Raw genomic sequence first — 23,555 nt, 5'->3', positions numbered from 1 at the left:
TCCCGCCCCGTCCCACCCTGCCGCCGGCCCGCCGCGGGCACCGAGCGCTTCCGGGTCAGGGGGAGGTGCTACGCGCGCGGCAGATTCGAAGTGCGGGTGGGGTCACGGTTCGAGGCGGCAGTGGAGACGGCGGGGTCAGCACTGCTCCCGGAGGGGTTCCTACCTCTCCCGGAGGGGTCCCCGCTGCTCCCGCAGACGTATCCTCTCTTCCCGGCGGGGTCCCCACTGCCCCCAGCCTTGTACCCTGTGCTCTGGGCCGCGTCCTGTCTGCTTCCGGCGGGGAGCTACCGGCCAGGTACCCTCTGCTCCGCCACACCATGGATGAGGCCGTGGGCGACCTGAAGCAGGCATTGCCCTGCGTGGCGGAAGTGCCCACGGTTCATGTGGAGGTGCTCCAGCGTGGCGGCAGGTGAGATGTCCGGCCAAAGCAGGCCTTACCCTGTGGGAGGACCCGGCCCCCACCCCAGGTGACCCCTAAGGGACTGACCCCCACCCCAGGTGACCTCTGAGGTTCCTGGACCCACCTGATCCAAGTGGACCCCCAATTTGGCCCTCGCTGGGAGTCCCTCCGTCTGCCATGACTGGAGGCACATCGAGTGCAGGAAAGCCCAGAATTGGCCCAATGTGAGGCTGCTTTGGTTGCTGATCCGTAGGGACTTCACCTTTTAAAGTCAGCAGCCTGCTCCCAGTCTGTGAGATGGGGCTGGGCAGTGACAAGGCAGAGGTGCCCAGCAGATCAGGCAGGCCTTCTCAGAGCATTTACAGAGGGACAAGCGGCCAGACCACATGGACAATTGGTTTCTGCGTGCAGTTGTGTGTGCAGGGTCTGGCAGCTGCTCACAGTTGCACCACACCACTGCACTGTGTAGAGCCCCAGAGGGTCCCCGGAGGGATGGCTGTGGTGGCTCAGTCTGTTGGAACTGCATGGAGTTGTCATGTCAGACACAGTCAGGAAGGTGATGACACCCTGAATGTCAAGCTCTGTGTTAGGCGCACAGGAGCAGACCCTTGTCGACCTCCCTTACTGTGCTTGCAGAGTGTTTGCTACTGGCTAGGTATTGCACTAAACACCTTGAACACCTTGCCTCCCCTTCATAGTGACCCCACTGGATAGGAGGCCTTGGGGTGATGGAGCAGCTTCCCAAGGCCACAGCCGAGGTGGCTGCACGTGGCTCCCCAGCTGGCCCTCTTGACTGCAGCACTTTCTTTGGTGTGTCCTCAAGTTTGGAAAACATTTAACTTAAAAAATCTTATTTTTCAGTGTAAATGTTGACATATGTTTGTGTGTTTTCCTAGTACGGCAAAGAAAGAAGACGTAAAGCTGGGTGTCAGAAAGTTACTCAACAGACATAATATTGTGTTTGGTGATTACAAGTGGACTGAGTTCGATGATCCCTTTCTGAGCAGAAACATACAATCTGTGGCTATTGTTGACACTGACTTGAAGGGCAAAGACTCCCAGGTAACCCAGTAACTCAGCCTTTGGGAATAGGTGCCCTTAGCTGAATTCAGCATCATCCTGGATCACCGCTCCCTTCTGATGCAGGACAGACTGGGGTGGGCATCTGCGTCCTGCGGTGGGGGATGGCTCAGCGCAAGGCATTGGGCCCTCCTGACAGGTGGTAGTGGTCTCTCGGGCTGTAGCTGGAGCTGTCAAGTTTGTCCTAGCAGATGATCCTGCAGTACTGTTGCTGTGTGTGAACAGAGGCTTGTTAGGTACTGCCAGCACTAGCTGACAACTTGGCACCCATCAGATATTGCTTAAGTGCTTGTGACGCAGCCACTAAAAGGCTAATGAGAAGATGTCTCCAAGCTGTAGGAAGAGGGCCAAGGGCCAGGTCAGCTGCTCCCCTGTGGTGGGGCTGACATGGGAAGAAAGTAATAGCCTGGTCTGAGCTGGGAACACATGTTGACATTCCATGGAATCCCCTTCAATCTGGAATAAACAGTATGCTTCAGCGTACACAAGCTTGTCTGGTTTCTCCTCTTCTCTACAGCCCATTGATTTGAGTGTGTGTACTGTTGCACTCCACATCTTCCAGCTAAATGAGGATGGCCCCAGCAGTGAAAATTTAGAAGAAGAGACAGAAAATATCATCGCAGCAAACCACTGGGTTCTGCCTGCAGGTATGGGGTGCCAGAGGATTGCCATATCAGGCCACTGATCCCATATAGTCTCTAGGGTTCTAGAAGGTGTTTGATTTTTCCTGAAGGGAAAGGTGTATGGAGAAGTGGAACATAGGAATTTCCTGTGTAGGATGGCATTGTTCCTTACAGAAGGTTGCTGGCAGACACTGTCAAAATATCTGTGCCCAGTTGCACCCCTTCTCTTGATGCCACCCCAAGGGCTCTGCCAGTGTTCCAACAGGTGGAGGCTGGAGGTTGATAAGACCTCATGTCCCAGGAGCTAGACATGGATAGGCTGACAGAGTCCATCTGCTGGCCCTCAGCGTGGCTCCTGAGGACTCTGTGCTTGATGGCAAGGTGTAGAAGCAATCTTCTTTATTTCATTATCATTGGCCAGAAGTCAGATATTACCACACGTGTTTTATCCCCTAGATTTTGAGAAGAGCTAATATCTGAAGAAGGGGGCAGTGTGCTTTTCCTTGTAATGAATTTCTCAGCCCATCACAAGCAGTGTGGGCAAGCAGCTCAGGGAAGAGCCAGGGCATGGTCACAGCCGCTTTCCTCAAGTTCAGTCTGTTTCTCTCACAGCTGAATTCCATGGGCTCTGGGACAGCCTGGTCTATGATGTGGAGGTCAAATCACATGTGAGTTCTGCTTTTCCCCAGATGCGTGACCCACGGAGTGTGGGAATCCTGGACGTGTGTCCTGTGGGATGGCCTAGAGTAGACCTGCTCTCATAGAGCTCCCGGAGAGCATCGTGAAGACTCTCACGGTTCACAGTGGCAGAAGGAGCGAAGTGGGTGGGGTCAGGAGGGGTCAGCGGGCCTTCTGCCTTCACACCGGGGGGGTGTGATGCTGGACACGGAACCCTTGCTATTGTCCGAGACGAGGTCACAAGCCTGCCCCAAGTGCTCCCACTTAGAAGAGAGCATCCCTGTTCCCTCGTGGTCCCATTGAGCGTGGGTGTTTGAATGGAAGTGATGGTTTTGTTCTCTTATATTTGAAGTAGTCCTGGCCCAGATGGCCCTGTCCTTCCAAGGTGCCTCAGCAGTGGGGTCTGTGTAGGTGTGGTGTCTGCGCCCTCTCCCTGAGGGGCCCCAGCTGCTGCACTGACCTGCACCTGCTTTCCTTCTGTCAGCTCCTGGATTATGTGACGACAACCTTACTCTTCTCAGACAAGAATGTGGACAGCAACCTGATCTCCTGGAACCGGGTGGTACTGCTGCATGGTAATGCCGGCAGTGCTCTGAGTTGGGGCTTCTGCAGGGCTGCCCGTCTGGGAGACCCGTCCAGCCTGCGACACCGGAGTGTGCCTGTGGGCTTCCTTGGCCGCTAACGGTGGTTGTAACCCTCTACATTATCCAACTTTTCCAAATGCTTTTCCTCATTTGTCTGATACTTCTCTGTAATATCCTCAGCACTTCACCTTCTGAGTGGTAAATTGCAAAATCCACATTTTAGAAAAAGTTCTATCTGGTCGTCTCAAAATAAAATGCCGGTGAGCTTTTCTCCCTGTCACTATGTGGGAAGCTCACGAGGAAGTGGGGAGCCCCCCGAGGTTGGCAGCTCGGAGCAATCTGCTTCTGTGCCACTGAAGAGTTTGAGCGACAGGGAGTCAGGCTGCTGACTGGGCTCACAGATCCCATGTCAGCACACCTGCTGCAAGTCCCACTTACTTGGCTTTCCATTCGGCTTCCGGCTGCCATGCCTGGGAGGCTGCAGTGGTCGTCCAAGTTGCTGTGTTCTTGCCTCCCATGTGAGTGACCCAGATAGATTTCTTGGCTGCAGTGAATGGGGAAGTGCAAGATGGAGCTCTGTCTCTCCATGTGCATCACTCTACCTTTCAAAAAAGAAACAGGCAGCTCTCAAAGAGAAAAGCTTAAATAGCAGATATCCCCTATTAGCAGGACGAGTATGGATCAGCAGGGATTTTTGTTTGTTTGTTTGTTTGTTTAAGTTTTTTTTAATTGGAAAGGCAGATCAGATTTACAGAGAAAAGGAGAGGAAGATCTTCCATCCACTCCCCAAGTGGCCGCAGTAGCCAGAGCCAAGCTGATCCAAAGCCAGGAGCCAGAAGTGGAGCAGCCAGGACACGAACTGGTGCCCATATGGGATCCCAACAATTGCAGAGTGAGGCTTTAATCACTGAGCCATCGTGCCAGGTCCAGCAGCTGTTTTAATTAACAAGACGTGTGACTGTGGGGTGGACATTGGGCCCAGCAGTTTGGGTACTTACCTCTATTGGAGAACTTTGGTTGAGATCCTAGCTCTAGCTTCCTGCTGTTGGGCACCCTGGGAGACAGTAGAGGACAGCTTGGATACCTGACTCTGCTGCCCAACAGGAAATCTGCACGTGAGTTCTGAGATCTTGGCTGCAACCTGACTACCCTTGACTGTTGCAGGCGTTTAGGAAGTAAACCAGCGGTGGAGGCCTCATGCCGCTCTGTCTGTCTCTGCCTCATATATAATTTTTTTAAATTGAATATTTGTTTGCATGTATCAGCTTTTAAAGTTTTTTTATTTTTAGCCTGGCGCAGTGGCCTAGCGGCTAAAGTCCTCGCTTTGCATGCACCAGGATCCCATATGGATGCTGGTTCTAATCCCAGCAGCCCCACTTCCCATCCAGCTCCCTGCTTGTTGCCTGGGGAAGCAGTCGAGGAAGGCTCAAAGCCTTGGGACCCTGCAGGCGCGTGGGAGACCTGTAAGAGCTCCTGGCTCCTGGCTTCGGATCAGTGCAGCACCGGCCGTTGCAGTCACTTGGGGAGTGAATCATCAGACGGAAGATCTTCCTCTCTGTCTCTCCTCCTCTCTGTATATGTGACTTTGCAATAAAAATAAATCATTAATTTTTTTATTTTAATATTTATTTTGAAAGAGGGAGATTTTCCATCTACTGGCTCACTCCCTAAGTGGCTGCAATGGCTGGGACTGGGTAAGGGTAAAGCCAGGAGCCAGGAGCTTTGTGTAGGTCTCCCATGTGGATGGCAGGCACATGGACATTTGGGCCGCCACCTCTGCCTGTCTGAGGCCAGTAGGAGGGACTGGATCAAAAGTGAAGCAGCTGGGACATGAACCACTTCCCAGATGGGATGCCAGCAGTGTAGGTAGCAGCTTGACCTGCTATGCCACAGCTCAGACCTCTCACATGAATTTTTAAAATAACAACTTTGTATTTAGAATCGGTTACATTTTCCTTCTTCAACTAATGGAAATAACTGCAGAAAATCAGAGTTGAACCTGTCTTCTGTTTTCTGCTAAATGGCATTCACTCTCCCTTGGTCACCTCAGTTCTATGGGCATTGCCCTTCTGCAGGACATGGGACAGGGACAAGTCCAGGAGGAACTCTCCTGAGTCATCAGTGAGCATTGAGCAGGGCTGGGGGCAGCTGTGCTGTGCCAGGGCCAAGACCAGAAGCAAGCCAAGTGGAGCCCAGAGTTGCTGGAGGAGGAGAGGACCTGACATATGTCCCTGACGGTTCCAGCTGCCAACAGACTGTGGATTAGCAGGCTCTCATTTATATTTGGCAGATAATGCAAACGTTAGGAAATTGCCACCGTGATGACTTGGAAACGTTCGCTGCGTCTCATTGCAGGCCCTCCAGGAACTGGAAAAACCTCCCTGTGCAAAGCCTTAGCCCAGAAATTGACCATTCGACTGTCAAGCAGGTGACTTGCCATGTGCTCCTGCAGGGATGGGACTTGTAGTGCAGAAAGCCACTTAAAACCATCTCCTGTGGATAAAAGGCTCCCATACATCTAGGTCAGCCTGTGGCTCGGCACGCAGTGTTGTCCTAAGCTGCTTTGGGACTCATCTTCTCGCTCCATGTAGCCTGGCCCAGGGGATGGTCTGTGTGTACTTGAGAAGATGCCCAGCTTCCCTGCTGGCTCTGGGCCAGTGAGGTCTGTCCCAGGGTCGTCTGTTTCCTGGGGTTTAGTTTGCATCACGTTTGGAATGTTGTTGGTCGTTGTCCCTGTGACTCATCTCCTTCCTCTTCCTCTTCCCAGAGCATCTGTCTCCAGGTTGGACAGACTCCACGGCCAGGTCACTGTGTCCCTCCCTGAGCAGGGTTATTATCTGCAGCATCTTTGCTGAGTTCTGCCCCAGGAGGTCTCAAGGCTGCTGGTGCGTGGTCCTTCCCTGGGTGCCTCGGGAGCAGCTACTCTGCCATTCCCGTCAACCGGCTGCCTTGTTGGCTTTCTGAGTCTGGTGGGCTGCCGGGCCCTGGTATCTGCCCTCATAGAGCCTTGTAGTTTGAACTTTCTTACCTGCCTTAGACAGTTGGTTCTGCTTGTGCTTCAGTCCTGCCATGTGTTGGGCCTTCTCGAGGTTTGTTTTCTTTGTTAGCAAAGTGTCTGGGTGCCCTCGGCCATGAGCCTGCAGCTGAGCTCTTCCCGGGTGCCCACTCCTAATGCAGTCGCCAACATGGGCTCTGTGTGTTCTGCCCCTCTCAGACTGCTCCAGCATCTCCAGCCACCCCAGGGCTGCATGCCTCCCCTCACTTCTACAACTCGTGGTCCCCGTCCACCAAGCTGTCCACTAGCTCACCAAGGGCTATTTCCCTGTTGGATGTAGAAAGCCAGTCTGATATATGCCGTTCCAGTAGCTCTGTGTCCCTGTCCTTCCTTGGACTCTATCTGGTTTTACACAGGGCACTGCTGGTTTCCAGTCCTTCAGTTAGCCCTTGTCTTGACAAAACGAATTTGCTTTAAAGATGTCCAAAGGCAATTCCTAAACCTGTAATGGGAGAAATGGCCTTTTGAGAGAGAGAATTGTTTCTATTACAGGAACCAATTCTTCCTGTTAGGGCACCACCTTGACTATCAACCCTTGTTGTTCAGGTTGTCTTCCTGCCCTTGCCCTGGCTCAGTGGTTTGGCAGGCAGTCTCCGTCTCCTTTGTACATGGGGTGTCTGGGTGTGTAGGAAGCCCTCTGGCTGACTTGGAGTCTCCCTGCTAGTGCCTCATTGCTGTTTGACTTTGGTCTGAAGTGAGCAACCCACTGCCTGTGCTGGACCAAAGCCATATGCCAAGTCCTGAGCGTCCCAGGCTCAGGGCTCTGGGCCACACATGTGTGTTTCAGGGGCTCGTCCATTCCTGCATTTTGTTTTGCTTGCTGTGTTAGTCCTGTAATGATTGGTGAACGTGGAAATAGAAAATAAAAGCAGGTTAAAATGGAGGTTTTTACTCTTTAATTCAAGTACGATTATGAAAGAACTTAGTCTGCTATGATCTGGGCCTATTAATTTATTGTGTCCTGTTAGGTTTTCACCATTATAGAGCTAGTGTGTGAGGTTCCTTGGCCATCAGTGACTATGGTACCAGCATGCTGGGCGGTGATTATCTGTGCTGGGCAATGGTCAGTTTGCTGGGCAATTGTTGGTGTATTGCGTGGTCATCAGTGTACTGGGCAGTTGTCAGTGTGCTGTGTGGTGGTTAGCATGCTACATTGTGGTCAGTGTGCTGTGGTACCAGTGTGCTGCATTGTGGTCATTATGCTGGGCAGTGTTCAGTGTGGTAGTCAGCATGCTGAGTGGTGGTCAGCGTGCTGTGTGGTGGTCAGCATGCTGGGCAATGGTTAGTGTATTGTGTTACCAGTGTGCTGGGTGTTGGCCAGTGTACTGAGCAGTCGTCAGCCTGCTGGGTGATCTTCAGTGTTCTGGCGGTCAAGCAGTGCAGTGTTCTGGCGGTCAAGCAGTGCTGTGTTCGAGCAGCTCAGGGGCTACCTCTTGGGATGCACAACAATGGTTGTGAAGTAATTTGGCTTGTTTTATTTTCTAGGTACCGGTATGGTCAGTTAATTGAAATAAACAGCCACAGCCTCTTTTCCAAGTGGTTTTCTGAAGTAAGTATTAAATGTTAATTCTGATCATCTCAATTGCCAGCTATGTAGTTGAAAACATGATTGTCAGACAGAAAATGTGATATGTGTCAGACAAATAGATGCCGGTGCATATAAGACAGACAAACATGCATGTAAGACAGACAAACATGCATGTCAGGTGGATAGACATGCATGTCAGATGTGTGTCAGATGGACAAATACGTGTGTCAGGCGGGCAGACGCTTCCCAGAAGCTGCAGGAGAGGAAGATGGAGCTACCTGTGAGTTACCGAGGGACTGCTGGCTGGGCCTGAGTGCAGCCTCCCTTGGTCCTATCCCTCACCCTCGGCAGACCAAGACACTGCAACCCTTAGCCCCCACACATCCACGCTACTGTGCTCAAAAGGAGACTGAGGGCGTGGGACAGGGTTTCATCACAATCCCCTTGCCTCCAAAGGGCTGTGCCCAGGACCTGACATCTGTGAGTCTACTAGTGAGTGTGCCCAAGCACATGTGGACAGGAGCCCCGGGAGGACGACACGTGGCCAGTTCACACCATGAGTGTCCATCAGTCCATTGATGAGTATGGACAGGAGTCCTGGGAGGATGGCACGCTGCCATTTTGCACTGTGACTCATCTTGTGCTAGTCGTTGAGGTCAGCCCAGGGTGGATGTGAGGAGGGTAGGCACTGGCCCAATCCTAGGACTGGCCTCTGGGCTGACCCACCCCCTCCTCAGGTCTGGGGTGTCCCCATCAGATGGTGGGCTTGGGGACTCGGGACGCATGTGTTTATCGTGAGCCTATGCTGATGGGTCATTCCAGAGTGGCAAACTGGTCACAAGGATGTTCCAGAAGATCCAGGACTTGATTGATGACAAAGAAGCTCTGGTGTTCGTGCTGATTGATGAGGTGGGTGCTGGCTGAACCACCTCCTGTTAGTGGTGCTGCAGAGACAACCCCTCATGCCCTCTGGGAATGCCTGGTGCCCACTGACCCATCCATTTGGTTTCCCCCAGTGTCTCTTGGCATTGAGCTCTGGGTGACAGGTTTGCAGTCTTGATTCACTACCCATGGAGGGGTTACTGCCCATGGTGGGTCACTGCGCACAGCAGAGTCACTGCCCACGATGGGGGTAACTCACTGCTCATGGGCGGGGGTCACCCACTGCCCACAGTGGGGGTCACAGGCCATGAGTGTGTCAGTGCCCACAGTGGTGTCACTCACTACCCATGGGGGGGGTCACTCACTGCCCACAGGAGCTCCACTCACTGCCCAGAGGGCTTACTCACTGTCCATGGGGCCTGATGCTGTCCTCCCTGGCCATGACTGTCCCGCAGGTGGAGAGCCTTACTGCTGCCCGCAATGCCTGCAGGGCAGGTACTGAGCCCTCAGATGCCATTCGCGTGGTCAACGCCGTCCTAACCCAGATCGATCAGATTAAAAGGTAACGCTGACGTGCAGGTCTTCATGTGGGAGTGAAAGAGAACTTCTAAATGACATGAAAGGGGACAGGCCTGGGTTTTACCTCACATCCCTTTAAGAGTTAGAAAGATATTCCAGCTACTGGTTCACTCCCAAATGGCCAAGTTGAAGCCAGAAGCCAGGAACTTCTAGGTTTTCCACGTAGGTGCAGAGGCCCAGGGACCTGGGCCATCCTCCACTGCTTTTTCAGGCCATAAGTAGGGAGTTGGATGGGAAATAGAGCAACAAGGACACAAACCAACACTCATGTGGGACAGTAGGGCCACAAACAGCAACTTTACCCGCTGTGCCAGCCTCCTTCCTGGCTGCTGTCGCTTCCCCTACCCCTGCTTTGCGTGAGCACTCAGGTTGGTCTGTATGGAACTTTCCATAACATGTCACCCCAGCCCTGTCCCCCACCTTGCCCCTGGTCTCTCTGTGTGCCCTTCCTTGTGGCACTGCTTGCTGTGGTTGTGGGGGTCCCCATCACAGGCGTGCACATGCACCTGTGACTGCACACAGGACAACTTCTGGGCTGCTCGCTTTGCTGGAAGCCCCTTTGCAGATTCCCTGTCCCCTCCCATGGCCTCACCACCCACCAGCTGTTGTGTCACAGGATGGACACTGACTTCCTCCTCATCATGAGGCTGGTGTGGGCTGATACGAGCAGGGAGGGGCAGCTGCCTCTCTCACCTTTTCTGCCTCCCATGTCCAGGCACAGGAGGACCTGCCTTCCCCACTGACCTGTCCAGTCTGTACCATATGGAGTGACTCACAAAGTCAGCCGCTGGGTCGTGGGTCCCAGCTCTGCCACCCTCTGCCACCCTTTCTCCCTCCCCATGTGTCAGTGCTGGGCTAAGAGCCTGTAGCTCACTGACCTGCCTCCCCCTGCCACCCTCTCCTGGACTAAGAGCCTGTAGCTCACTGAACTGCCAACTCTGCTGCCCCTGCCAAAAGCCCCAGGCTCACCTGCCAACACCACATGTGTTGCTCACCCCTGTTCCACAAAGGAGCTCCCGGCATTTGCCAGAGTTTAGGGGCAGCTGACCCTACATGGAGCTCCCGGCTGGCAGAGCTGTGCCCTCCACCTAGGCCCTGCCAGCTGGCATTGCTGCACCCAGCCAGAGCCCTGCTCCTACTCTGTACTGCTTCCGTGGGTCCAGACATAGTGAACAGACCAGGCACTGGAGAGAGAGGCACACAGCAAATAAGAGCAGAGTCACCTCTCTGCCTCTCATCAGAGGGCTCTGCTGGGGTCACAGAGGAAGGGCTTGAGTCCAGCTGGGGTCAGGAGCGCTTCTGAGAAAGCAGCAAAGCAGCCCAGGCCTGAGAAGAGCCTTCTTGGGCCAGTCATGTTGAATTAGGAGGGTCAGTGGGAATTCAGAGGCCACCACCTATAGGCCCACGTCAGGACATGGTGGCTGGCTTGGTGACATGGGCTGCCTCCTGCTACCCCACTCGTCATGGAGGCACTGGGCGATGGGGGCTTCCTGGTCCCACAGGCACGCCAACGTGGTGATCCTGACCACTTCCAACGTCACTGAGAAGATCGATGTGGCCTTCGTGGACAGGGCCGACATCAAGCAGTACATCGGGCCCCCCTCGGCAGCTGCCATCTTTAAAATCTACCTCTCCTGCTTGGAAGAGCTCATGAAGGTACCTTCGTCACTGTGGCTCTTTGGCATGGAAGTTAGAACAAGCTCATCCGGTCCTGGAATCGGGTCATGGTCTGGGCATTGGCCCAGTTTACTGAAAAGTATAGGCTGAGCTGAAAGCTGACCTTGACCCCACTGGCCTGTTATCTTGGCTCTTGCGTCCTTACTAGAGACCCCGAGATGTGGGAGGTGAGTGGATCATGGACATTTCGCCTGCCAGAGAGATCATATTCCTGACTGAGCATGGGCTTTGGGAATGACTGTCCACTTTGGCTAGATTTCCTGAGGGAGGAAGCAGTGGAGACCTGGCTCCCAGGAAATATCCACTGCTGTCTCAGGGTTCCGAGCTGGGATCCAGCCCACCCAGGCTGTCCTTGATGGAAGGCTGTAGTTCATGGGCCTGTCCTCTAGCTGAGTGTCATGGCCACGACCTTCAGACTGTTGTCTGCAGGTGACAGCTCCCTGGCCAGCGCGGTCCAGAGCCATCTGCTGGGTAAGGTATTCCCGACTCCTGTTCATGGTACTGTAAGCAGCTAAGACCCACGGGGCTATGTGGGTCAGTCTGACCAGCCCCAGCATGTACTCCTTGCTGAAGACCAGCCACTACAGGTGTTGAGCCTGGTGTCACGGGGACTTGGGCAGTGTCCAAGCCCTCCAGTGCCATGGTGAGCACAGTGGCTGCTAAGGTGGCTTTGTTCCCCCCATGGCTCTGCCTGATCCCACAGGGCATGATCACGGGGTCATCATGCTGGCACAGCGTCTGTGGTTCCACTGAGGCCCTCCAAGGGTCAGCACGGGGCTGACCCATCCAAGGGTGGCTGTGTGTGGCCCGCCTGGTGTGTGTGTGCACCGCATGCTGGGAGGGCGTGTGTGAATACCAGCATGTGGTGGAGAGCAGCTGAGCATGTGGCCTGCCTTGTGTCTGCGTGTGAGATGGTCCATGCCCAGACTGTACTGTGTGTCCCTTTTGCTGACGAGCTCTGTCACCTGACCCATTGTGACTGCCACCCTGTGTCTTCCCCAGTGTCAGATCATATACCCACGCCAGCAGCTCCTGACCCTCCGAGAGCTGGAGATGATCGGCTTCATTGAAAACAACGTGTCCAAGCTCAGCCTCCTTCTGAGTGAAATTTCAAGGTACCCAGAGCCTCGTTTTTGTGAGCAGGCGGTGTCCTTCACTGAGGACAGGCAGGGCTGTGGATACAGCAGAGAGGTGAGCACACAAGTGCACACGCCTCCCCCAGGACAGGTGACAAGCATGCTGGGCCTTCTGTGAGAGCAAGAGATGCAACCTAGCCATTCAAGGAAGGTAGAGCCATGACAAAAGTTGGGTTAGACTGGCAGAGAGCTCACCTGGAGGTGGGCACCGCAGGGCACGTGGCAGAGGGCTCACCACGTGTGGCTCATCTGGAGGTGTGCACCGCAGGGCACGTGGCAGAGGGCTCACCACGTGTGGCTCATCTGGAGGTGGGCACTGCAGGACATGTGTTCAGGCCTCACTATGTGTGGCTCATTTGGAGGTGGGCACCGCAGGACATGTGTTCAGGCCTCACCATGTGTGGCTCATTTGGAGGTGGGCACCGCAGGGCACGTGGCAGAGGGCTCACCATGTGTGGCTCAGCTGGAGGTGGGCACCGCAGGGCACGTGGCAGAGGGCTCACCACGTGTGGCTCATCTGGAGGTGGGCACCGCAGGACATGTGTTCAGGCCTCACCATGTGTGGCTCATTTGGAGGTGGGCACCGCAGGGCACATGGCAGAGGGCTCACCATGTGTGGCTCATTTGGAGGTGGGCACCGCAGGGCACGTGGCAGAGGGCTCACCACGTGTGGCTCAGCTGGAGGTAGGCACCGCAGGACACGTGGCATAGGGCTCACCACGTGTGGCTCAGCTGGAACTGGACACTGCCGGACATGTGTTCAGGCCTCACCACACATGACAGAGGGCTCATCACATGTGGCAAATGCAGCAGAGGGCAGAGCCCTGAACCTGTTCAGAAATGTGTGTGTTCTGAAGGAAGGGATGACATAAAGAATTAAAGCACATTTTTGTGCTCGCTTCGGCAGCACATATACTAAGAATTAAGTACATTTTCCTCTTTTTAAAAAAAATTCTGGAAGTGGGTGATCCAACTCCCATCTCCTTGTTGACCGCACCCCAAATGCCCGCAGGGCCAGTGCTGGGGTCGAGCACATCCCATGTAGGTATCCTAAACAGTCACTGAGGCCAGGCGATGTGCTGGGGTCAGAGGACAAAGAGGAGGAAACAGCAGGCGTTGCAAGAGAGGGAGAAGCTGTGGGCCAGGTGGGGCTGGCTGCTGAGGGGCGTTTCTAAAGCTGATGCCCCCACCCTGGCTGTCTCACCCAGAAAGAGCGAGGGCCTCAGTGGCCGGGTCCTGAGGAAACTGCCCTTCCTGGCTCATGCGCTGTACATCCAGGTGAGTCCAGCCTAGCTGCTGGCTTGCGGTTCCCACCCTCACCCCCAAGCCACAGATCTTGTCCTTGCATTGAGTCTGGGCACTGTGTGTTGCCGTGGGCCCTGCTGGGGATGTGGCTCTCGGGGTCGTTGGATAGCAGAGTCAGGCTGTGTCCACTGTGACTTCCCTGCAGCCTCTTCAGCAGATATGGCTACAAGAACACAACCTGCAATCAGGCCCTCTCCTGCTCCTTACCCTGCCTGATGGTCCCCGGGAGCTGGGGGGGGGGGGGAGTCTGTAAGAGACAAAATGCATCTTGCATAGTTTGTTCCCACAGTGATAGGCTGTGCTGCACAATGCTGGTGACGTGGGTGCTGGGACTGAGTGGAAGCTGTGGGGATGCAGAGCCTGGGGTGGGTCATCGGGAAGACCGGCTGGGCTGATTGAGAGGTCCAAGTCTGTTCTCGGCACATCTTTCCCCACTCACATGCTCCCTCTCAGCAGGGGTCAGGAAACCCATCCTCAGACAACTGGTCACCTTCTGACTGCAGGGCTGAGAGAGTCCATCCCTCGGGTGGTGGTTTTGCCTTCTGTGAAGCACAGGACTCATCTGTGCCTGTGTGGGTGGAGCTGCATCAGGCTCGTGAGGCCTCCTGGTGCTGTCCACTGCCACACAGTCATGACATGAGCCGGGCACCCCTAGTGATGGCATGTGCTCTACAGGCCCCCACTGTCACCATCGAGGGCTTCCTGCAGGCCCTGTCTCTAGCAGTGGACAAGCAATTTGAAGAGAGAAAGAAGCTTTCAGCCTACATGTAACCTGGGATCCTACTGGCAGCTTCAGTGGAGTAACAGCTTGGAGAGACATGGCTTTGCTGCCCAGTGTCCCTTCAGGGTCATGGCCTTGCTGCCACCACTGCCCACCCCCACACCTCCGGAACCTGCCCTGCCCTGTAGAGGTTGGACTGGCAGTGGTGTTTACGATACACACCACAAGACCACCAACCCGTCACTTTCACTCATCAGGGCTCATCCTGATTCCACTTGTCTCTGAAAAGAAGCAACGGAATGCTAGCTAACAAGATCGGTTTTTGTTAATGAAGCTTAATGCAGGTATTATGGACAAGAGAGAAGCATGATTCTGCCCAAAGTCCACGAGAAATTGTGGCATTTTTAGATCAGATATTTGTCAAACCAGAAGCCAAAGCTGCTTTGTGCTGGTGTGCAGATGTCCTGGGCACCCTGTTGCCATGCCTCAGGACAGTCAACAAGTGGGTGTGTATGCAGAGTGTGCTATATCCTTGGGGCCAGGAGAGCTTTTTGCCACTGGTGTTTCCACAGCTCCATGACAGGCCCCACCTTAGCACAGTAAGACATGCATGTCAGCTCTGGTTTTGGGTGTCAAAACTGCCGTTTTTTGCTGAAATAAATTCATATTAATGTTTTGTATGCAAAGTCCACTTTTTAAAGAGTGTATTACTGCTTTTGTAGAACTGCTTGAATATTAGAATGTTTTTAGAACTTATTTTGATTCTAAGTTTCTCTTTCAAATGTATTTGCTGGAAGTTTCCTTCTGTCACTTGATTCACATCTGTCTTGTGCTATGCCGGCTCCACAGGGCACAGCACAGCCATGGCTGGTGGCCTTGGTGGGAGGGTCAAGTGCCCGACTAGGCCATCTGTTCCTGGCTCAGCTGTTCTCATGAGCAATGCAGCCAGGCTTGGATTTCCTGGAGACCTGTGTGGGGAGTCCACCAAAGGGCAGGGATCCAGTTCCTTGCCGGTCAGAGCTGGTCAAGAATTTTCCATCATACACGTGTTCCTAGTGGGAGTCCGTCCCCTACATACCTGTCCCCAGGAGCAGCCCCATCCCTCACACACCTGTCCCCCATCCCCTACACACCTGTCCCCTACATGCCTGTCCTCAGGGGGATCCCTGTCCCCACGAGCAACCCCATCCCCCAAATGCCTATCCCCACAAGTAACTCCAGCCCCCACATGCCTGTCCCCAGGAGCAGCCCCATCCCTCACACACCTGTCCCCAGGAGTAGCCCCGTCCCCCACATGCAGCAGCCTCATTCCCCACATGCCTGTCCCCAGGGGCAGCCCCATCCCCCTCATCCTTCCCCACAAATAACCGCACCCCCCACATGCCTGTTCCCAGGAGCAGCCCCATACCTCACACACCTGTCCCTGGGGGTAGCCCCTTCCCCCACATGCCTGTTCCCAAGGGGAGCATCGCATTTAAAAAGCCAGCAGGACCTTGTTGACATCTGGCAAGGCCATTGCAAAGTGGTTATAAAAGCAATCTGTCATTATTTTGGGCCTGGATATTCTTTTTTTTTTTTTTTTTAAGATTTATTCATTTTATTACAGCCAGATATACACAGAGGAGGAGAGACAGAGAGGAAGATCTTCCGTCCGATGATTCACTCCCCAAGTGAGCCGCAACGGGCCGATGCGCACCGATCCGAAGCCGGGAACCAGGAACCTCTTCCAGGTCTCCCACACAGGTGCAGTGTCCCAAAGCATTGGGCCGTCCTCAACTGCTTTCCCAGGCCACAAGCAGGGAGCTGGATGGGAAGTGGAGCTGCTGGGATTAGAACCGGTGCCCATATGGGATCCCGGGGCTTTCAAGGCAAGGACTTCAGCTGCTAGGCCACGCCGCCGGGGCCTGGATATTCTTAACGATCAGAGTGAGGCGAGGGAACCAGGATGGCTTGCAGCATGGCTGACCAGCTGACTGAAGAGCAGATTGCAGAATTCATAGGAGCTTTTTCACTTTTTGACAAGGATTGGGATGGCATCCTAACAGAGGAACTGGAATGGGGTCCCTTGGACAGAACCCCACAGAAGCAGAGTTGCAGGACATGGTTAATGAAGTGGATGTTTTTGGTAATGGCACAGTTGACTTTCCTGGATTTCTGACAATGATGGCAAGAAAAGTGAAAGACAGTGAGGAAGGAATTAGAGCAGGTAAGCACGATAATGGCTTTATTAGTGCTGCAGAGCTTCGCCAGATGAGGACAAACTTGGGAGAGAAATTGGCAGATGAAGAGGTTGATGAAATGACCAGGGAAGCGGATAGCAATGGTGATGCTCACGTAAACAAGGAAGTTTGTATGAATGATGACAGCAAAGTAAAGGCACTGAACAAGTGTTAAATGTCTTGTACAAAATTGTTTGCCTTTTCTTTGTAACTTAAAAGGTTTCCCCCTGCTGTCAAAAAAATGTATGCATTATAGTGATTAGGACTTCATTCCTGCATGTTTTCTTCCCTTATCTTACTGTCATTGTCCTGAAACCTTATTTTAGAAATTGATCATGTTGGGCCCAGCACAATAGCCTAGTGGCTGAAGTCCTCGCCTTACACATGCCAGGATCCCATATGGGCACTGCTTTGTGTCCCAGCAGCCCCACTTCCCATCCAGCTCCCTGCTTGTGACCTGGGAAAGCAGTAGAGGACAGCCCAAAGCCTCAGGACCCTGCACCCATGTGGGAGACCCGGAAGAAGCTCCTGGCTTCGGATCAGCTCAGTTCTGGCCATTGCAGCCACTTGGGGAGTGAACCAGCCAACAGATCTTCCTCTCTGTTTCTCCTCTCTGTATATCTGACTTTCCAATAAAAAATAAATCTTAAAAAAAAAGACATTAATCATGTTGCATGTGGCTTACTCTGGATATATCTAAGCCCTTCTGTACATCTGAACTTTGATGGAGTTGATCAAATGAGGGAACATCTGAGTTATGCATGAAGTGGTTTTCTTCAGGAAGTGTTAGCTTATTGTTGAAGTGTGGAGTTGTAACTGTGTGGACTATGAGCAGTCAACAGTATGTATTTACAAGTTACACTGTTGCAAAACGGGTGTATTATGCAGGTACTCTTACATTATGGTCCTGTTCCAGAAGCATTTTCTTTTATTGTTAACTTGTTTCTTTAAACTTTGTTTACCCACTTAAGGAAAATCCACTTATGGCACAATTTGCCTCAAATCCATTGCAAGTTGCAGGTTTGTCTTCCAATAAAAAAATTACATTCACCGGGCCCGGTACTGTGGCCTAGCGGCTAAAGTCCTAGCCTTGAATGCGCCCCGGGATCCCATATGGGCACCGGTTCTAATCCCGGCAGCTCCACTACCCATCCAGCTCCCTGCTTGTGGCCTGGGGAAGCAGTTGAGGACGCCCCAAAGCCTTGGGACCCTGCAGGCGCGTGGGAGACCTGTAAGAGCTCCGAGATCCTGGCTTCGGATCGGCACAGCACTGGCTGTTGCGCTCACTTGGGGAGTGAATCATCGGACGGAAGATCTTTCTCTTTGTCTCTCCTCCTCTCTCTATATCTGACTTTGTAATGAAAATTAAAAATAAGTCTTTAAAAAACAATTACATTCACTCCTCCGGAAAAAAATGGGGGCAGTGCCATGGCATACAAGGCTAGCCCTCTGCCTATAGTGTTGGCATCACATATGGGTACCACTTCTAGTCCCAGCTGCTCCATTTCCAATCCAACTCCATGTTTATGGTCTGGGAAAGGATCCTTGGGCCCCTGTACCCACACTGGAAGCCCAGAAAGACTCCTGGGTTCCAATCACCTCCAGCCCTTTTGGCCATTTGGGGAGTGAACCAGCAAATGGAAGATCTCTCTCTCTGTAGGTGTGTGTCTTCTCTCTGCAACTCTGCCTTTTAAATAGAAATAAAGCTTTGAAAAAAAATCATTTTTGATAAAGGAACCCTGAGAAAGGAAAGCAAGAACATGACCCCTGACTGTGAGGGATGGTCCACACGCAGCACTGGAGAGGCCAAGCATTGAGGGACAGAGGCAGGACTCACTCGGCCCAGCCCTCCTGCCACAACACAGGTCCAGACCCTGTTCCAGACCAGCCTTCCCTTCCTGCTGTTAGAGATGTTCCTCCCTGTCCACTGCCACCCAGAGTGACCTCCCACCACTGCTGGCAGCGTGTCGTGTGCGAGCGCTACTATCACCTGAGAGTAACGTCTGCTCACTGGTGCTCAGCGCACCACACGGAATACAAAGGAGTCAGCACACCACTGGGCTGCCAACAGTCACCCTGAAACAGAACGGAGAGCTCCAGAGCCAAGCTGACCTCCTGGATGGGGTAGGGAAGAGGTGGTGCCCAGGCTGCCAAGGTGCTGGGGGAGCCCTAGGACCACGAGGCTGGCGATGGCTACCATGGTAACTAGAGAAGGGCGGAGTTTGCCTCCAACCAAATCCAGAACAGATGGCAGAATTCTAGCAGGCTTCTCAGGCTGTGAGACCACCATTGCACCAATGAGGGGCACAGACCTATATCCCCTCACCAATAAGGGCCAAGGCGACCCCCATCTCGGCTTCCGTGTCAAGGAGAGTTTAAAAGGGCCTCTTCCCTGACTCTTCCGCGCTCTTCGTCCTCTGCGGCCCACTCCTTCATGTCTGTCTTTCTGCTGCATGGGGAAGGGAAGTCCATGACTGTGGTTCCCTGAAATAAAGGCCATCTAAATTCTTTTCATATACTTGGCTGAGTTACTCCTCCCCTGGTGGTCGGCGAATGTAACAGCTGGCAGCTCAGCAGGCAGCTTTCCAAGGGCCATGGCTTGTGGAGGTGTTGCCGTAGCCAGAGGAGGTAAGCAGCTGTGCATGCCCGGCAGCTCAGAAGTCTTCACATTAGAAAGCAAGACCTATTCAAACTGTCCCAAACTAAGAAAGGTGGCACCTCACTTTAGAGAAGCTCAAAGCCATGCGTGCTCATGGTGGAAAACCTGGGAACCATAGGAGACCGTGAAGAAAATTTGCTGCTGTCCGTAACTGGCGGTTGGCCTCTCAGCCTGGCTCACTCGAGTAACCAAGGAACCTCTGTGTTGACGAGTCAGAAGGAGAGCACCTCGGCTAGTTCACCCCCAAAGGTCCACAATGGCCAGAGCTGGGCCGGGCTGCAGCTCCATCCAGTCTCCACAGGGGCAGCAGGACCCAACCACTGCATCTCCCCAGTGGGCATTGGCAGGGAGCTGGGTCCTGCCTGGCGGAGACCAGAACTCACCCCACATCCCTCATGAATGTCCCTCCCACATGCTCCTGGCTCTGGCCCTGCCCATCTCTGTGGCAACGCCGACAACAGAAAATGGCGGTAGTCAAGCTGGACCCCTTGAAACATTCTGACGTGTCCCTAACTTGACCCTTGTCACAACCTCAAGTCTAGGGGAGTCCCTTGCAAGTGTGAGACTATATATCTCAAGAAAACATTCCAGGATGGGGATGAAATCCTGCTTTTGTCTGGCAGAGCCTCTGACAGTCACACTGACACAGGCCTTCCAGAGCACCAGAGGATGATGGTGATACAGAAACACAGTCAACAGTTTGGTTTCTCCTGGTGGCGCCTGGCAGTTGAGTTGCAGGTGGTGGACCTTCCCCTTATTAGCATGCAGCTTCAAAGTTTCCCGACAACCCAGGCCAAAACACAGCTCTTTGGTGCAGTTATCATCTCCCTTACGGTTCAGATCTTGGGAGTTCTTTTGCATCCAGTTAAGACTCCAAGAGTGACTCTGGGAGGAAAGAAGACAGTTTCCCTTTTGTCACACTGCGCCAGCGTTAGCCTCATTCGTTGGATAGCCTTTGGGCCCGACTTCAATGGCAACTGGGTGATTGGATAGTTTTTCATGCCAGTGTGAGCCTGGAGCCTCCTGACAGCGGTGCCCGCTCGGGCTGCTCCCCTCTTCCACTTGCAATGGTACGGGACAGTCTGCTGGCTGGTGAATAAAGCCTCCTGAGCTTCTATGAGTGTGCTTCTGACTCATTTTGGGGCTAGAAATGATCAACTCACAGTGGTCTCTAGTTCAGCCCTGCTTGGGAACTGAAGAGCTCCACTGTGTTCCACAGGGGCAGCCTGGCCGGTACCCTCTACCACAGAAAATACTCACGGAGATGCCCAGGGCCAGCCTGGCACCCGAGGCAGGTGCGGCCAGGGAGGGCATCACCAGGAAGAGCTGACCAAGAGGCTGAGTCTCTGTGGTCCCTGGATGGTCCCAGTGGCAAGGCTCCCCACCATCTCTGGAGGAGAATCCAGGCTGCAGGCCTTATGTGAGGGCGCCTGGCTCAGCTGGCACCTCAGGTGGTCAGGGTTCACCCAGCCTGCAAGACCCTTGGGTCCCATTTTTGGTCATCTGCTCATTCCAAAGTCCCAAACAAAACAAACACCTGCTCGGAACCCTGGGCAAGGGCACCCTTGCCACCCCCACAGGTATGGCCAAGTCAGGTGCTTGGTGTCACCCACATTCCCTTATCCTCACAGCCCATCTTCTGGTAGCAGCCACGATTATGCCCGTTACCAGGATGAAAGGGGCAGGGTCTGCCCCGTACCTCCAGACTGACCAGCCTGGGTGGGGCCTGCACTGCTATGCCAGGAGCAGTCTGGGAACTGGGAGCCCTGTCTTCCAGGCTCCCTGGGCCTGAAAGATGGCCCCACACTCCAGGACCTTCGATTCCCCTGCCTGGCGTCCCCCAGAGGGAATGGGGCCCTCCTGGGACTGCCCACACCAGGCTTGGCTATACTCTGCTGAGTCAGGGGACCCTCTTGGCTCCGGGACCGCTAGGATGCCCTGGGGTGGACACGCCCACATGCTCACTGTGCATATACCTGCATTTCTCTATATGCCTTGTGCCCTACCGAGTGGGTATCTGGGGCTATACCCCATCTGGCTACCTGGGTCCAGCATCACTAGCTTCTGGTCTCTCGCTCACGCCATGGCTGGGGCTGTCTGACTCTGTGCGAGGCAGGAAGCCAGCACTTAGCTGTGGCCCTGAGGACAAACTGAGGATAACAACACAGAGCCTGCTGGGCAGTTACTCGAACCTGAGCTTGGTCAGGAGGCCCGGGGAAGGGTTGGGGTCTGGGGTCCAGGGTCCAGACACATGCTGAGGGCACAGGTGTGCAGGACATACATATGCTGAGGGCACAGGTGTGCAGGACATACACATGCTGAGGGCACACAGGTTGTGCAGTACAGGCACGTGTTGGGGCACACAGGTGTAGTATGGTTGCATGCTGAGGGTCCACATATGGACACAGATTTCATGCCTTCTGAAATTCATTTCTGATACCCTCTTACATCCTCTAACCCAGCATCCCTGTGCCCTGTGACCTCAGGGTCTCCGGCAATGCAGACCTCACAAGAGTCAAACACACATACCAACAGAACCTAGGTACTGGATGTGCAGCCCCCACCATAGAAGTTACTCCTCAGGTCTCCCAAGGACCTGGGTGGGTGACAGCAATCCTAGGAGAGGCCTAGTTGCTACCTGCCGATCCCAAGGGTGGCACCCACCTTCTGCAGCCCCCACCACCGTCCTGTGGCTACAAGTGGCACCAGTAGTAGGGCAGGGAGGGCCACTTGTCACTCAAGGCTGTACATAGGGCAGCCACCATAGGCCATAAAATGGCACAGGAGTTGACCCCTAATGCTGATGGGCAAGGGCTACACACTGCCCATGATCCTCCACCAGCACCTATCCAAGCAGCTTGGCTCCAGCCAAACAGGCAGCACCATTGGGACACAGGGCACATGCAAGAAGGGCTGTGCCTGTTCCTTGAAGCTATGTGCACATAAGCTTGTGCACAGGTGGCTGTGTGACCGCCATGTGGGAATATCACCCATGTCTGCATTGTTCCTGGCTCCAGTGAGCTCTAGCTGGGGAAGGGGCCTGAGAGTTCTGGTCCCTGGTGCTTGGTTGTCACCATGTCGGCGGCAGGGGGGCGGCTTTCCTTGGTGCTTGGTTGTCTTCACAGGGGCAGCGCTGACCACAGCAGGATGTGGGATGTGGGGCAGAGTTCTGGGGAACACAGGTGGAACCAGGCCAGGGGCCTGCCTGACTCTGGTCAGCTGGATCCCAGTGGGTACCTTGTGGATGGTCAGTTGGTCACTGAGGCTCTTCTCCAGGCACAGCACATGTGAGCAGTCAGGCACAAGTCAGCCAAGCCATGTGGTCAGCACCCACCCCCAGTGTGGGACAGAGGGGTGTCAGGTCTGTGCTATCTCAGGAGGCCAGTGTGTGTGGTAGGTCCCCTGCTTTGCTCTAGGGACCCCCAAACCACCCTGCATCCAGGTGGGCTCCTACAGGCAGAGTCATGTCCCCCGTTTCTTGGAGTGTATCTTCTCATCGATGCGTTCCTAGGGGCAGAGGGACTGGGGTGCTTACATTCAGCTGAAGGTGTTGCCTTGGGCCTGGCCCCACAGGCAGCTGCGGCAGGGGGCAGACACCCTTCCTGGACTCTGCAGAGCAGTCTCAAGGCTGGGGGGACAGCACTTTGAGTTGAGGTTATAGAATAGGGTGGCCATCTCAGGCCTCTGCCCATCCTGGTGTCCAGGCTTGAAGGACCAAATTCTGTGACCTTATGGTCATTTCCTGTGGCCAAGCCAGTGGTTCCAAGCTTGGCAGCGTGGCCCTGGCCCACACCACATTCCATTGTCTCAGGGATGTGTCTGCTGTCACCATCGACAGAGCTCCTAGTACTGCCGGAAGCTTTCCATGGCTGAGGATTCAGCCAAGCAGGGGTGAGGCAGGGCTTGCCCATGGCAGCATGCTGAATCCAGGCTGCCCCTTCGCACCCCACAGGCCTCCTTAGTACAGGATGGTGCTCTCAGGCCAACAGCTGCTTTTGACAATGATTCTTCAGCCTTAGGTGGTTTGGCTGAAGGGTCTGAACCAAACCCCTCCAGGTGTGAGAGAGGGGGTGAGTCTATCTTGTGCCTATGCCTGCTGACCACTGACCAAGATACACAGCTCTTCAAGACACCAAATGCCCTGGACTTTATTTCTCTAACAAAACCTACAAAGATGAGGCATTGTGAAAGAAAGCAACCAGCAGCTGGATGGAGCCCAGCTAACTCCTGGAAGCACAGCTGCCCAGATGGATGCCCTCAGGGCCTGTGGACACCAAGGGCTTAAATAAATAAATACGTCATTCAGCAAGTGTGGCCCCGCATCCCGTCATGCCATTCCACGCCTGCATGGCGTGGGGACCTTGGCACAGAGACACCTGACAGTGGGGCCTGGTGGTGTCTGTGAAACTGTGGACACCAAAGACAACTG

General features: G+C 54.1%; 1 protein-coding gene and 1 pseudogene across 1 annotated transcript; both read left to right on the top strand.

The window, feature by feature from the left end:
* Positions 1–7: 7 nt before the first annotated feature.
* Positions 8–14,928, top strand: TRIP13 (thyroid hormone receptor interactor 13). The gene is made up of 13 exons (XM_004597901.2): positions 8–409; positions 1,297–1,462; positions 1,998–2,127; positions 2,716–2,771; positions 3,266–3,356; positions 5,721–5,793; positions 7,906–7,969; positions 8,771–8,857; positions 9,286–9,392; positions 10,912–11,065; positions 12,089–12,201; positions 13,431–13,500; positions 14,203–14,928. The coding sequence occupies exons 1-13, from the start codon at positions 318–320 to the stop codon at positions 14,296–14,298; spliced, it is 1,299 nt and encodes a 432-aa protein (XP_004597958.2). The 5' UTR covers positions 8–317; the 3' UTR covers positions 14,299–14,928.
* A 1,277-nt stretch (positions 14,929–16,205) lies between these two features.
* On the top strand, positions 16,206–16,622 carry LOC101531141 (calmodulin-like; annotated as a pseudogene).
* Positions 16,623–23,555: the final 6,933 nt, after the last annotated feature.

This window comes from Ochotona princeps, chromosome 23, assembly GCF_030435755.1.
Source record: "Ochotona princeps isolate mOchPri1 chromosome 23, mOchPri1.hap1, whole genome shotgun sequence".
In the NCBI taxonomy this organism is placed as follows: Eukaryota; Metazoa; Chordata; class Mammalia; order Lagomorpha; family Ochotonidae; genus Ochotona; species Ochotona princeps.
Note: the sequence above shows the minus strand (reverse complement) of the source record. Positions and strands in the feature narration are given on the sequence as shown.